Here is a 14,343-nt window from a genome sequence, read left to right on the forward strand (position 1 = left end):
TCTTGACAGGGGAGCAGTGAGGAGCAGAGCATGTTAAAACCCTCTTCATGAAGGAAGAGTCCAGAGAGGCTCCAGTCATTGAGTCTGATGGAGCAAGAGCCAAAAGAAATGATGGAGAAGTTGCTGATTGGTCTACTTTGAGCTGCTCTCAAGATTAAACATGAAATGAATCGGTGAATCAGTTTCCATTTAGTTGATTATTAGTGTGAAGTGATGAGGATGAGGGGATTACAGTAATCCAGGTTGTCTTCACTAGATTAGAACTGATGTGTTGAGCGAGTTTCTCTCCTCCACTGATTTCCTCCTGACTAAACTATTGATCTGCTTCATTCACTTGTTGCTTCTCATCACTTCCTTCTGATCTTTTCTTGGTTTTATTTGATCTCAGATGGTGAAATGTTTTCTTTGCAGAAACCAGGAGCTTTTTCCTTTAATGTGTCAGTTCCTCAGATTCATTGTTGGTTTAATGAGATGTTGTTTTTCTTTTTCAATCATAGCTATCATGTGTTTTGAGCCTCTGAATAAATTTCTCTGTGATCCAGATTCCCTCAGTCTTCTAGTCTTATTTGGATTCATGTTTTGTTTTCCATTTTTGTTTGTTGACATTTCTAGTATTCTCAGTCAGTTACAAAGTGTTTCCTGAAGTGACTCCAAGTAGAACAAAGAGTTTCCTGAAGTGACTCCAAGTAGAACAAAGAGTTTCCTGAAGTGACTCCATGTAGAACAAAGAGTTTCCTGAAGTGACTCCAGGTTCTTCAGTTGGTTGGTTGGTTGAGTGGAAGATGGAACTGGAACCCTCCACTGACCACAGCCAGAGGTTGGACCAGGAGATCTCCACTGCTTCTACTGCAGCAGCTCATCATGTCCACATCTGGAGTTCTGGAGTTTCTTGATGTTCCAGTTTGGTCCTGACAGAAGCTTGGCAGTGCTCGGCCTCTCTTGGCCTTCAGCAGTTGGAGAATCTCTTTTACTGAACCACAGGAAGGAGTTGATCAGCCTGTCAAGAGGAAGATGAAATAATCTGAGGATGAATATTGGAACCTGTTGAAAACCTGAGGAGTCTGAAACATAAAACAGGAAGTCGTCTGCATACAGTGACAGCTTGTGTGTTAATCTTCTGAACTTGATGACCTTAAATCTATTTCCATGATGGAGTCAGATGGCCGACGGTTCCACGGCGACAACAAAGAGCTGCCTCTCGGAGGGCTCCCGCGCCGTCATTGCCGTGGATAAATTATTCATCAACGGCCAGCTGTTCCGTGACCCAAACATCACTCCGTGGCTCTACTGATCTCAGGTGCTGTATTCTCACTATCCCATAATCACTCCGTAATATTGATACATAAAACAGCCATAAATTAATTAATAGTAAGTCACTGCCCGTCTCCACTGCACTGCTCACTGTGGATGTGTTTTTTTAAGCATTTGTTTCTTTTTTCACTCTCACTTTTTTCTCTTTTCACCCTTTTTCACTCTCACTCTCTCACGCTTCACTGTAGCTGCACCCGTTACCATAGTAACCCGACACGCGGGGCGCACCGGGACATCGGCTTATTGATACACATCACTGCATGCGTGCACTTAAGGCATGTTTTTAGACAGATTCAGAACCCACACTCAGCTGACATGCATGTGTCCACACCAGTAAACAACGGGCTCCATTCAGACACCAGGTTTAGTGAAATGCATGTAACACTCACAGCTGTCTAGTCATGAACACTCTCAATTTCGTTTCCTGGAATATCCGTGGGGCTGGTACAAGGGAAAAGAGATTAAAAATTGCCCATCGGCTTCAGGAGTTGCAGGCAGACATTGTCTTATTACAGGAAACTCATCTAACAAACTCATCAGTAGATCTTCTCCGATCAACACAGTTTCCACAGGTGTACTCAGCCTGTTACAGTTCCAGGCAAAGAGGAGTAGCAACTCTTATCAGTAGAAGGTTAAACTTCTCTACTGACAGTTCAATCATAGATCCAGAAGGCAGATTTGTTATTATCACATTATCTATCCAGAATGTTAAATTCTGCATTGCTAACGTGTATGGACCTAATGTTGACGACCCCTCCTTCTTTCACTCCCTCTTCTCCTCACTGGATGATCACTCAGGTCACACATTGATTATAGGAGGGGATTTCAACATGGTTTCTGACCTACAATTGGACAGACTGAGTACCACAGGAAGTCAACGACTCTGGCAATCCTCAGAAACTGTGAAACAGTACATGAAGGATTTTGGTCTTTGCGATGCCTGGCGCTCTCACCACCCCACTGCAAGAGAATACACATTCTTCTCTTCAGTTCACCATTCCTACTCTAGATTAGATTATTTCTTAACTAGCAGCACACTGATGAATGACATCTCAGAAATCAAAATTCATCCCATCATCATAAGTGATCATGCACCAGTTTCATTTACTCTCAGAAATAAGAAGAATAAACCACCAACTAGAAACTGGAGATTTAATACATCATTACTTAAAGATCCAGAGTTTATTAGCTATCTAACAAGAGAATGGTCTATATATTTAGGAAATAACGACTTGCCAGATACTTCAGCATGTGTTCTTTGGGAGGCAGGGAAAGCGGTGATGAGGGGAAAAAATAATTTCCTTCTCCTCACACAAGAAAAAGAAAGAAGCTTCAAGAACTTTAGAATTGGAATTAAGAATTAAATCGCTGGAGGAGGCTTATCATGTCTCCCCACAAGAGAACATACTGAAGGATATAAGGAAAGCTAAACTTGAACTGAATGAAATTCTAGATAAAAAAAACTCAATTCCTGATTCAACGACTCCGTTTAGAGAACTTTGAGCATAGTAATAAATCTGGAAGATTCCTGGCGAATCAGTTAAAAACAAACAAGGAGAAAAACACGATTTCAGCTGTTAAAGACTCGGGGCCCTAACTTGGTAGACTACACCGAATCCGCCGGCTGTCAGCGGAGCGCAAAGTGCGCCGTCGGCGATTAAAGTCAACGGGGCGTGTCCAGAAAATTGTCCTAATTTCGTGAACCAGGCGCAGTCACGCCTCCATCCCGCCCACCGGCGCAGGTGGCGCAAGAGAGAGGAGAGAAAGTGGGTTTAACCCAGCTGAGTGCAATTTGACCAATCAAATGAACACCTCTCCTTTTTTTCAAAGAAGGACTCTGCTACATTAACATGATGAAATACATTTTATTTCCTGGCCTCAATACTAAACCATAGTGAAGCAACAATGTATATGACTGCATTTTGAAATAAATAATCTCTTGTAGAGCTTGGGGAGCCAGACAAATGAAATAAAAATGCAGACACCCTGCATTTAGCGGCTACATACAGACTTTGTAGGGAAAGGGAAAATCTGTTTTTATTTGTGTGCATCATAACTCTTAAAGATACATTTGGGAAAGCACAAAGAATTACAGGTGTCTGCGCGCCAATCACTCAGCGCAGCTGCACAGCGGAGCTGGGTGAGTCTACTTAGGACTGCTGGTTCAGTTGTCATCAGATCGATGTCCTCTGAAATGATTCCCTGTAATTCCTATCACACACATGGCATTCCGGCCATCCCAGACGAAGGATAATCATTTATGAGAGAATGGTGGCGACATCTGCTATCTGCTCCGTCCTCCGCTCTGCTTCACGTGTTGCCAGCATTCTTACCCCCCTCCAAAGGCCGCTATGGTCAGCCAGACTGTCATATGCAGTGTTTTTGCGCAGGAGCACACCAACAGGTTGCTTTTCTGTAATCTAATGCATTAGAAATTAAGGTAAAGAAACAAAATATTAAATCAAGTGGATCAGCAAAACTTCTGCCTCATATCTGCTTTATTAATGCCTCAAATCAGGTTTTAAAATGTATTGAACTTTTTACAGTGCGCATTTGCGCAGCGTACCTCTCACTCACACTCCGCGCACTCGTTTCCCTGATACACACGCACACACACGCCAACACACACAAAATAGTTGTATTATTAACTGTCAATAATAATCAAGAACATATTAAAATTAGTAAAATAAGTCTCCCCGGTTGCGCACCAGGACGGACACCTTCCCACACCGACCCGTCCTCACCCTGCTCATTTTATTCTGGGACTGCAGGCTCAACAGGACAAAGGGATTTATTCAGAAAATATGTTCGTTCTAAAATTAATTTTTGGAAACGAAAAATACATGGTTTGCTGTACTTTAATGGAGGATATAATATTTTACCTGAATCTGTAACTGGCACCTCTGGAGACGCTGCAGTGCTCCTGCTGTCAATACCGTGTTCACTGTTGTGCTCAGATTTATTACATTAGTTTAAATAATAATAATAATTTTACACCATTTTATGTTATTATTATTTAGTTGTAAACTGACAGCAGCTTACAGTAATTCTCTACCTGGAGGTGACGCGTGAGCGCTTCATGCGCCACTGCAGGTTCTACGCTGGACTGTACAGCAGCTGGAGGTCGGTCGGGTATTTTTGGGGCAGCAGCATTATATTTGTTTCGCTGTTTGGCCCGCGACTGTTCTGACTCTGATTCAGAACATTCCTCCTCTTCACTCCAGTCAAGATCGCTGATGTCCGACACGTCTCCGCCATCCGATTCCCCCTCACTGACCTCCTGTATCATTGCTAAAGCTTCTTCCACCTTATATCTCTTATTTATGCCTGTTTTTACTATCTTTCTTTTGGGATTTGCTTGATATTTTTGGCCATCTGATTGTCTGCTGTCAGAGCTAGCCCCCTGTTCAGATGCGCGCATGAACCAAAACAAATCAATCACAGAAGAAAAAAAAAGCCCCGTGAAGTGCATCTTTTTAATCAGTCTAATAATAATAATAATAATAATAATAATAATAATAATAATAATAAATAAATAAATAAATAAATAATAAGTCTCACAGACCACTGTTGGCCTTTGGAGGTATAAATGCTTTGTAATATTATGTGTGTCATTGTTAGGACCTTATTTGCTTCAGAAAAACATACAAGACACATATTTAGGAAAAGTCAGAGGACAGGGAAATTATTTTTAACAGATTTATTTGAATTCTAAAAACCCAAATGGTCTGTCAGAACGTCTTGGATGTTCTAGTGCTAAAGAAGATAATAAAAACAATTATGTGGTTCATGAGTGATTTTGTGTATCTTTCATGACACTGACAAGCTGAAACCCTGCCTCTGAGGTTTTCTCAGACAAATTATCATCAGATCCTCCTCCCCAGCCTGCTCACACCTTCCGCAATAAACTCTCACTGCACCAGCTGATTCTGTCGAGCCCTCCCCCTGGTGCGCCGCCACGCCCATCTCGGCGCAAGTGCAGCAGACCGGTCAGAAACCCTCTTCTGCGCCTGTCGAAAATAGGAATGCGCTGCCTCCGCCGCTGATCATCGCCAAGTTGTGCCGTCAAATTAGAGCCTTCAGAAGGAAACATCAGCCATGACCCGGACAAGATCAATAATATCTTTAGAGATTTCTATCAAGGATTATACCGATCACAAATAGACACAACAGATGAGGAAATTAATACTTTTTTTAATGATATTAAACTTCCAAAATTGAAAGATGAAAATAGAATAGTGTTGGATTCTCCTCTTTCAGTGGATGAACTCCATAAAGCTCTGCAGGATATGCCCAACAATAAAGCTCCAGGTCCAGATGGCTATCCAGCAGAATTCTATAAAGAATTCTGGACCATGTTGGCTCCCACTTTTCATAAAATGGTAATGGAAATAAAAAAATAAACGAACAGTAGCCTCAAATATGAACTTAGCCAAAATAACTTTAATACTTAAACCAGGGAAAGACCCCACTTCCGTCCAGTTATCGTCCTATTGCATTAATAAATGTAGATCTCAAAATAATCAGCAAAGCCCTATCCAGGAGAATAGAAACGATAACCCCGTTCATAATACATCCTGACCAAACAGGGTTCATTAAAGGTAGACATTCATCCAATAACATGCGCAGATTAATTAATATAATAGATTACTCTACAATACATAATCTAGAATCCATAATTATCTCTTTAGATGCTGAAAAAGCTTTTGATCGAGTAAATTGGAAATTTCTATTTGGAATATTAACCAAATTTGGGTTTGGAACGTCTTTCATAGATTGGATTAAAATCTTATATAACAACCCAGCTGCATGTGTGAAGACTAACGAGCAGACTTCTCCAAGCTTCTGTCTGCAGCGAGGAACCAGACAGGGCTGTCCACTCTCTCCCTCACTGTTTGCCATCTTTATCGAACCTCTGGCAGCTGCTATAAGACAAAATAAAGACATCAGAGGGATCCTGGCTAACAATAAGAACATAAAATAAGTCTTTATGCAGATGATGTATTGCTTTTCCTGCAGAACTCTCCATTTTCTATCTCCCAGACAATCACACTTATTGACAAATTTTCACTAATATCTGACTATTCTATCAACTGGTCTAAGACTACAGCCATGCCTATAAACTGTGATTTACAAAGTATACCCAATGCTACAATCCAGTCTGGAAACATTAGATATTTAGGCATAAACATTTCTCCAAGGATATCAGAACTTTTAAAACTAAATTACGTTCCGTTACTGAAATCAACAGAGGATGACCTCTTACGGTGGAGACGCTTACCTATATCTCTTATGGGGAGGGTTGCCACCATTAAAATGATGACTTTACCTAAGGTTAACTATTTATTTTCAATGATACCAACCAAACCATCATCTGGCTGGTTCAAATCACTGGACTCATACATATCTAAATTTCTCTGGAAAAATAAACCATCACGTATCAGTTTAAAGACGTTACAACAGACTAAAGACAGAGGTGGACTAGACTTGCCTAACTTCAGTAATTACTTCATAGTCAGCAAGCTGCAATATATCTCCAAATGGCTTAAACCTAACGATTTAGATGAGCCATGGCTGGATGTAGAGCAAGCATTATGTGAGGATCTAGTCATCTCTGACCTGCCATTCATCAGTCCCACCATCAAATCCCATCGGTGTTTTAAAAGTGTCAACATCAGTTCTTCTTTAATGGCTTGGTGGGACTTTCTAAAGCTAACCAAATCTTCTCTGATCCCGTGTAAACTCACACCCATCTGGAACAACCCGGACATCCTGCAAAACAAAAAGATGATAAACTTCACTCAGTGGAGAAATAAAGGAATCAGCCAGCTTGAACATATCATTGAAAATGGCAACTTTCTATCATTCAATACTCTCATCTCACAATATGGAATCAGCAGCACAGCATTTTTAGAATATCATCAACTTAAATCTATCATAGGTAAAAAGTATACCTTTAATCAATTGCAGGGACAGCTACCTCTCGGGGTCGAAGAATTCTTAAACCTCAGTTCCCCAAAGTTGCTATCAAAGATATATAAAATATTATCAAAGGTAGAAGATGAAATCTTCCTTCCGACCTTAAAATGGGAGGCTGACTTATCTAACAACTTTGACCAAAACGCGTGGTCACAAATATGTTTAAATACTTTCAAAATGACAAAGAATTCAAATATACAACTAATACAATTCAAAATTCTGCATAGAATTCATTACACAGGACGAAGGATGTTCCAGATGGGTCTATCACAATCTGATATCTGTTCACATTGCAATGATAACATGACTGACAGCTACCTCCATGCCTTGTGGTCCTGCACACCAGTGCAGAGGTTCTGGCTTCAGGTGTGTGAAGACCTGTCAACATGGTTCACATGCAATATCCCTGCAACTCCCACACTGTGCCTTTTAGGTGATCTGGGTGAAATTAACATGTCGATAAACTCTGTCTACATGGTTCTCACCATCTTGTGCATCGCAAAGAAAACTATCCTTGTAAATTGGAAATCCAGAAATAATCTGAGTAACAGGCAGTTTAAGAATCTTCTATTAGATCATATCAGCTTGGAGACGATGTCTGTCTGTTCAGAGGACCAATCAGCTGAATCTGGTTCCCTCTGGTCCCCTGTGATCAGCTCCATCACTTAATGTAAGGGGAAGATGAGGGCCTCTCCTCTTTGAGGGTCGGTGGTTGGTGGGGGGGGCCTGATGGCTGCAGGTGGTTGGCACTGTCTTGGGGTCGGGATCTGGGCTGCTTCGCTGGGGGCTGTCTTCGTGTTTGGTTTGGATTGGGGGTGGGGGGGCCGCCGGTTGTTGGGGCTGTCTGGCGGCGGTGGGGCGGGGGCCCCGGGGGGCCGGGGTCGGCGGGTGCCGGTTCATGTCCGGGCGGCCGGGGTGTCCTGGGGCGGGTGTGGCTGGGGGCCCTGGGCCCTGGTGCCTGGGGGCTCTCTCCTTCCGTGAGGGTGAGGGGGTCGACCTGGCTGGGGGGGCCGGTCGGCTCGGGCGTGCTGCCGCGGCCTGGGTCGGTGCGCGCCCTGGTGTCTGGTTGCTGCCCCGGAATTCAGGGCATCGGGGTGGGTGGTTGTGGTGGTGGGGGACAGGGGGGTGGGGTGGATGGGTGGGGGGTGGCGGGGGAGGTGGGTGGTTGGTGGGGGACGGGGCGGGGTGGATGGGGGGGTAGATAGGGGGGTGGTGGGCTGTGGGGGTTAGGGGGTTGGGGAAGGTGCGTGTACGTGTATGTGTATATGTGTGTGGGTGTGTATGTGTGAGTATGTATATATGTTTTTGTATTTGTGGGTGTTTATGTAGGTGTATGTGAGTGTGTGGGTGTGTATCTGGATATGTATGTGTATGTGTGTGACTATGTATGTGTAAGTGTGTATGTGTGTGTGGGTATGTATCTGTGAGCGGGGTATGTATGTGTGTGTGGGTGTGTATCTGTAAGTATGTATGTATGTCTGTACGTGTGGGTGTATATGTGTGGGCGATTGGAGCTATGTATGAGAGAGTGCGGTGTCCTGTGGGCCTGGGGTCGGTGGGCCCTGGGTCTGGGTCCTTCTGCTGCCCCCTGTCTGTCCTCACCTTCACTCCTCCTGATGCATGATGGGTGTGTGCTTCTTGGGTCGGTGGCTCTCTGGCCATGGTCGCTGTCCGCCCTGGTCCTGGGGGGGGGGGGGGGTGGCGCTCCTGGCCCTGTCCTTCATCGGGGGGCTCCTGGGTGATTGGGGTGCTGCGGCATCCCCGGACCCCTCTCTCCCCCCGCTCTCATGCACACACACGTAGGGCTTTGGGAGGCGGGCTTATCAGGTAGGGTGTGGTGGAGGGGGCCATCTAAGTGGCCCCAATCACTGCACGCTTCGGTGGCTCGCCTCTCAGTCTTAATTGCACTTAGTCATCTAACACGACCAAATACATACAAACACACACGTCGGGGAGTCTTGGCGCGCTGTATCGGGGGTGGGGCTGTTCAGGTAGATGAGACTGCTCATTTGGCCTCACTCGCGGCACGGTGTGGTTACTGACCCTCAAATTTTAATCGCAAACAACATATACTCCATCAACACTCACGAGACGGAGGGGGGGAGGGAGGGCAATGGGGTCTTCTGCGCCCCCGTTTCCAGATTCCTTCTGGTGGGGGGTGGGGCGGGGGGGGCTGTTGTTTTCCCCACAGGCCTGGGGTTTGGAGCGGCTGTGGTTTGGGGGGCTGCTGGCTCTGGGGGGTGCATATCTGTCTGCAGCGGTGGGGTTTGGGGGGTGGGGGCGGCAGTTGTGGGTGGTGGGGGGTCCTGGATGTGGGGTTCGGTGTTCCCTTGCCTTCCGGGGGGTCTCCCACAGGACATGACGGTTGGATGACGCGGGAATGTGAGTATGTTTGGGGTAGGATGGACTGTGTGTGTGTGTGTGTGTGTGTGTGTGTGTGTGTGTGTGTGCGTGCGTGCGTGCGTGCGTGCGTGCGTGCGTGCGTGCTTGTTAGCGTGTGCGTGAGAGTGTGTGAGTGTGTTGGAATGTGTGTGTGTATGTGCGTTTGGTTTAGGGATGAGTGGATCTGTGTGTGCGTGTGTGCATGTGTGTGTGTCAGTATGAGTGAGTGGGTATGAGTGTTGGGTTGGGGCGGGGGGCAGTGAGGCGGGAGAGGACAGGGGGTGGGGGGGGGTGGGTTCCGGGTGGGGGTCGTGGGGTGGGGTGGGTGGAGGGGGGGGGTGATGCCCTGGATCTCGGGGTGCGTGGCCGGAGCGCTGGGGGGTGTACTGGCCTGGGGTGGGTAGCCGCCCATGTGGGCTGGTTCTCCCGGGTGGGTCATGGCCCTCCGCCTGTGTGGGGGGTTGGCTCCTGGGCTCTTGGGCCTTGGGCTCTCGGCTCTGCCCGCCCCGGGCGTCCGGCGCCCGGGGTGGACCGGCTCCTGCCGGTCGTGGCTCCACGGGGCCCGGGCCCCGGGGCTGCCGGGGTCCCCGGCCGGGGCTTTCCTCTGCCCCGTTTCTGGACCGGAGCGTGGGCGTCTGCCTGGGGGGGCGGCTTGGACCCGGGCTCTGTGATGTCCGCTGTCTGGGCTCTGAGGGCCTGTCTGGCCTGCTTCTGGCTTTCTCAGAGGTCAGAGGTCATATATGCATGATCACTATCACTATCACTGTCACCATCATATTCACATGATCACGTTGATCTTTAATCACTCTTCACATACTGGGTTACCTTGTCTTCTTGTGGTGGTTAGACTAATGGTGATCTGTAGCAGACCTCTCTTGATGCACGCCCCGAGTTTACTACTAGTTACAACTAGCTATATTCAAAAAAAAAAAAAAAAAAAGGGTTTGTGGTGTCCTTGCATTTCCTTCCTCCCCTACACCTCCTTTTATTTTTGTGGCCTGGTCTGTTCACTAATATGGTTCGGAAAAAAAAAAAAAAAAAAATGTATGTATGGTTCTGTAATTTCCTGTGTTGGTTGTCGGCTCTGTTTTGGTGTTGTCTAGATTGGGGGTTTGGGATTGTTCTGGGTTGCGTGTGGTGCGTCGACAACACTGTTTTGCATTGTGACTTTGTACAAAGGTTGTGCCCCCCCCCCCCCCCCCCCCCCCCCCCCACCCCCCTCCCCGTTCTCCCTCTCTTTATCTTTCCCTCTTTCTGTCCCTGCTCTCTGAGCGTTTCCGTCCCGGTCCTGTCCGGCAGCCATGCCGGATGCCAGCTTCAAATAAAAGCAGCAGCAGGAGGAGACTCAGTCTCGTCCTGCTGCTAATATTAAAATCTGTTCGGATAGTAAAAGGCTACAATCATACAATATTGCACGCCCCAGCTGCCGAACAGGACAAGGGAAAAAATAAAAATAAAAGGACCAATCAGAAGAGCCCCTGAGGCTCTAACCGTGATTGGTCGAGGGGCGTTCGCGCACGTTCTTGTGGGAGGGGCTTAACTTGTGTAAGGGCGTGATGTCAGAGAAAACAAGGCAGGATTGGCTGTGCTGGGTTTCAAATCGCCATCTTGCTTAGGTAACCCAAAGCAAGATGGCGGAGATGCCGAATCCTGCCTACAGCACCTTTAAGCGACTCTAGAAAAGGAAAGCTGCAGTTTGGTTCCTGAACAATGAAAGAACAAATGGTTTTCTCCTTCAGGAAACTCACAGCAACGACACAGAGGAGAAGATGTTGTCAAACCAGTGGGAGAGAAAATAGACTTCAGCCATGGCACAGACAGGCCAGCAGGGGGCGCCATGCTCATCAACAACTTCCCTGGAAAAGAAAATGATGCAAAAAAGAGGATTCAGGTCTCTGGATGATTTCATCTTTGAAAGAAATAACAGGTTCATGACTGGAGGAAACATTTCTGGCTCTAATAATCTCACTGACTCACATTATTATTATTATTATTATTAAACCAACGTTTGGTGTATTTCGCAAAGAACTCTGTCTTTTCTTATCCTTCCAGACTGAGAGCTGTGGGCAAAACAACTTCACTGGGCGGGGCGAGATGTTCACTACTTTCTTGCTCCAGAACCAATCAGAAGTGAGTTCCCAAGGTTGTCAAACAAGCAGCGCAGCATTCTGTGTTTTATGTCTGCTCTGCTGGCCGTGCGCCATGAGCAAGTTCAGTTTTGTTTTAGTGAGGAGATGTAGAGCATGCAGCTCCTCCTGGCTCTCTTCTTCCTGCTGGGAATCCCCAGCGGGGCTCCAGGTAGGATTCCAGCTTTTTCTCCACATCTCCTCTGACTGACAAGCTTCTCTTCTTCTGAGGAAAATCTCTTTTTCCTTCTTTTCTTCTGTCTGGAAACATTTGAAGCCTCATTGGAGAAATCAGTGGGCCTCATGCTCATGTTGAATGTGGAACAGTTGGTTCTGTGTTGATCCTGATCTCAGTCTGATCCTGGATCAGTAGTGAAGCTCCAGACTGGATCCTTTGCTACTGATCACTGCGTTACGGCCGTCCCTCTGCTCAGAAAACTAAGTGCCACAGTGCGTGCTTACACAGGGCATTACGGTAACAGTGCAGACAAGTTCATGTCACCGTATAAGGGACTTATATATGAAAAATTCCCTCTGATATCAACAAACCATTTCAATTCGCACTCATAGCAGGCCATCCCATGATGCCTCACAAAATTTTCTGACAATATGATGTGGAATTTCAAAATAAGAGCCCTCCAAATATTACACATCGGGTATTATATGTCCTCTAAATTCAAAATAATATTTTAAAAAATCCCTCTGATATCACCAAACCAATTCAACTGAGCCTCGTAGTCGGCCCTACCAGGATGTTTCCCACAAATGTTCAGAACTATGTAATGTAGCTTTATCTGATGTGGTCAGAAAACATGGATTCAGGCTTTAAAGCAGCTCAACACTTTACACAAGAAAAGGAAGAAGCAGCCAGATCAGAGGGAAACAGCAAATGTCCAATCAGGCTGGACTGTCAATGTTATTGATTGATTTACTCTCTTCTCTTTCTTCCAGAAATTCACTCTCTCAAGTATTTCTACACTGCAGCCTCCAATGTTCCAAACTTTCCAGAGTTTGTGGTCGTTGGTTTGGTGGATGATTATACAATTCTTCACTATGACAGCAACACCAGGAGAGCAGTTCCCAAACAGGACTGGATGAATAAAATCACAGAAGAAGATCCATCGTACTGGGAGAGGCAGACTCAGATAGATTTTGGAGATCAACAAACCTTCAAGGGAAACATTGAGATCGTGAAGCAGCGTTTGAACCAAACTGGAGGTTTGATTGAACTTTTTTCCTGATCCTGTCTTCTCTGAGTCCACACACACACACACACACACACACACACACACACACACACACACACACACACACACACACACACAGCTTGCTGGTCAGGTCAGATCCAGTCCTCCTCCAGTAGAATCAAAGCAGATCCATAGAGAAATGTGAGAGCTGCTTTGTGAAATTCAAAGAAAACTTTTTTCAGCTTCAAACTTTTTCCAAACAGTGTTTGAATGAAAACCCCCAGTGACCCAGTTTACATGGGTGTTTTTACAATCCGATTGAGAACAATTGTATTAAACGTGCGTGTATACATGAACGGCATACAAAGCCATCCACGATGAATCCTCGTTTACACGGGTCCTGGGTGAAGCGGATTATACAGCGTCCTGTGTCATGGGCACAAAGTCTCTCACGGAACTTTCAGGTCTTTATCTCTGCAGCAGCAGTCCTCAGTGCCGAGCAGAGAGTTTTTACCTGCTGATATCTGCTCAAATAATGTCCCAACATCTCCATGATACGCTGCTCAAGGAACGGCTGCTCCCCTGGCCGGAGCACCGCCTCGCTGAGCGGCACATCTCATCTGCTCCGCATGCCGATGTTTCGAATGAACTGGTGCCCGTGTTAACTTGTGACCAATAGACGACTGAAACCTGTAGTCATTCTAGTGAGCTTTGGTTATCTACGATATGGTGAATTGATAAATTTAAAGTCTTTTGTGAGTCTTACTTTAACAACTGCTCTAATCAGCATGTGTTTACACAGACCTCTGCTGTCACTCGTTTACACGGCAACTAGTTAATCCATCACACCAGCCAGCGATTGCTCGTATTCTGCTATGGAGCGCTTTATACAACTCGCTCTTGCGCGATTTGTTTCCATCTCGCCTCTACAGTGTTTTTTCTCTTATGGTTATTAAAAAAGTGTTTCTCAACCACCGTCGTGTTCTTCTACTTGTTTTGGTCTGTGCTGCTTCCCGTTTACTGCACATGTCATCACGTCACTGCGTACCAGGAAACATGCACGGAACAAATAATCCCCCATTTAATCCGCTCTGCTGTCAGGCAGCGTTTATATGAGACACGGAGTGGATTGTCGATCGGTGTACACCACCTCGTACAATCAGCTCCAAAATACAGTCGGCTCCGAGTGAAGCGGATCCACTCGGGGGTTTACATGACACATTTACAATCCGCTCTGCCCTACAAGTCGATGTTATGAGCCCTATTTAAATGTGCCTACTGTACCCTCACAGCAGGAGGACCTGGGTTGGATTCCTTTCTCTCCTCAGACTTTCTCCCAGCTCAGTGTGATGCTCACA

The 14,343-nt window shown here is 46.0% G+C and overlaps 3 protein-coding genes across 10 annotated transcripts in view; 2 read left to right on the forward strand and 1 right to left on the reverse strand.

Moving 5' to 3' along the window:
- Window positions 1–543, forward strand: part of LOC115409066 (class I histocompatibility antigen, F10 alpha chain-like) — a 348,874-nt gene extending 348,331 nt beyond the window's left edge. For all 3 annotated transcript variants that reach the window (XM_030120045.1, XM_030120044.1, XM_030120053.1), the window contains exon 9: window positions 10–543. In XM_030120045.1, the coding sequence (XP_029975905.1) occupies window positions 10–51 (42 nt within the window). In that variant the 3' untranslated portion in view covers window positions 52–543. The remainder of the gene's footprint in view (window positions 1–9) is intronic.
- LOC115409078 (class I histocompatibility antigen, F10 alpha chain-like) overlaps window positions 1–14,343 on the reverse strand; it is a 420,939-nt gene that overhangs the window by 313,895 nt on the left and 92,701 nt on the right. The window lies entirely within an intron of this gene.
- LOC115409072 (class I histocompatibility antigen, F10 alpha chain-like) overlaps window positions 1–14,343 on the forward strand; it is a 324,040-nt gene that overhangs the window by 181,311 nt on the left and 128,386 nt on the right. For all 4 annotated transcript variants that reach the window (XM_030120065.1, XM_030120063.1, XM_030120064.1 and 1 more), the window contains one exon: window positions 12,750–13,016. In XM_030120065.1, the coding sequence (XP_029975925.1) occupies window positions 12,750–13,016 (267 nt within the window). The remainder of the gene's footprint in view (window positions 1–12,749; window positions 13,017–14,343) is intronic.

This window comes from Salarias fasciatus, chromosome 22 (assembly GCF_902148845.1).
Source record: "Salarias fasciatus chromosome 22, fSalaFa1.1, whole genome shotgun sequence".
Taxonomy (NCBI): domain Eukaryota; kingdom Metazoa; phylum Chordata; class Actinopteri; order Blenniiformes; family Blenniidae; genus Salarias; species Salarias fasciatus.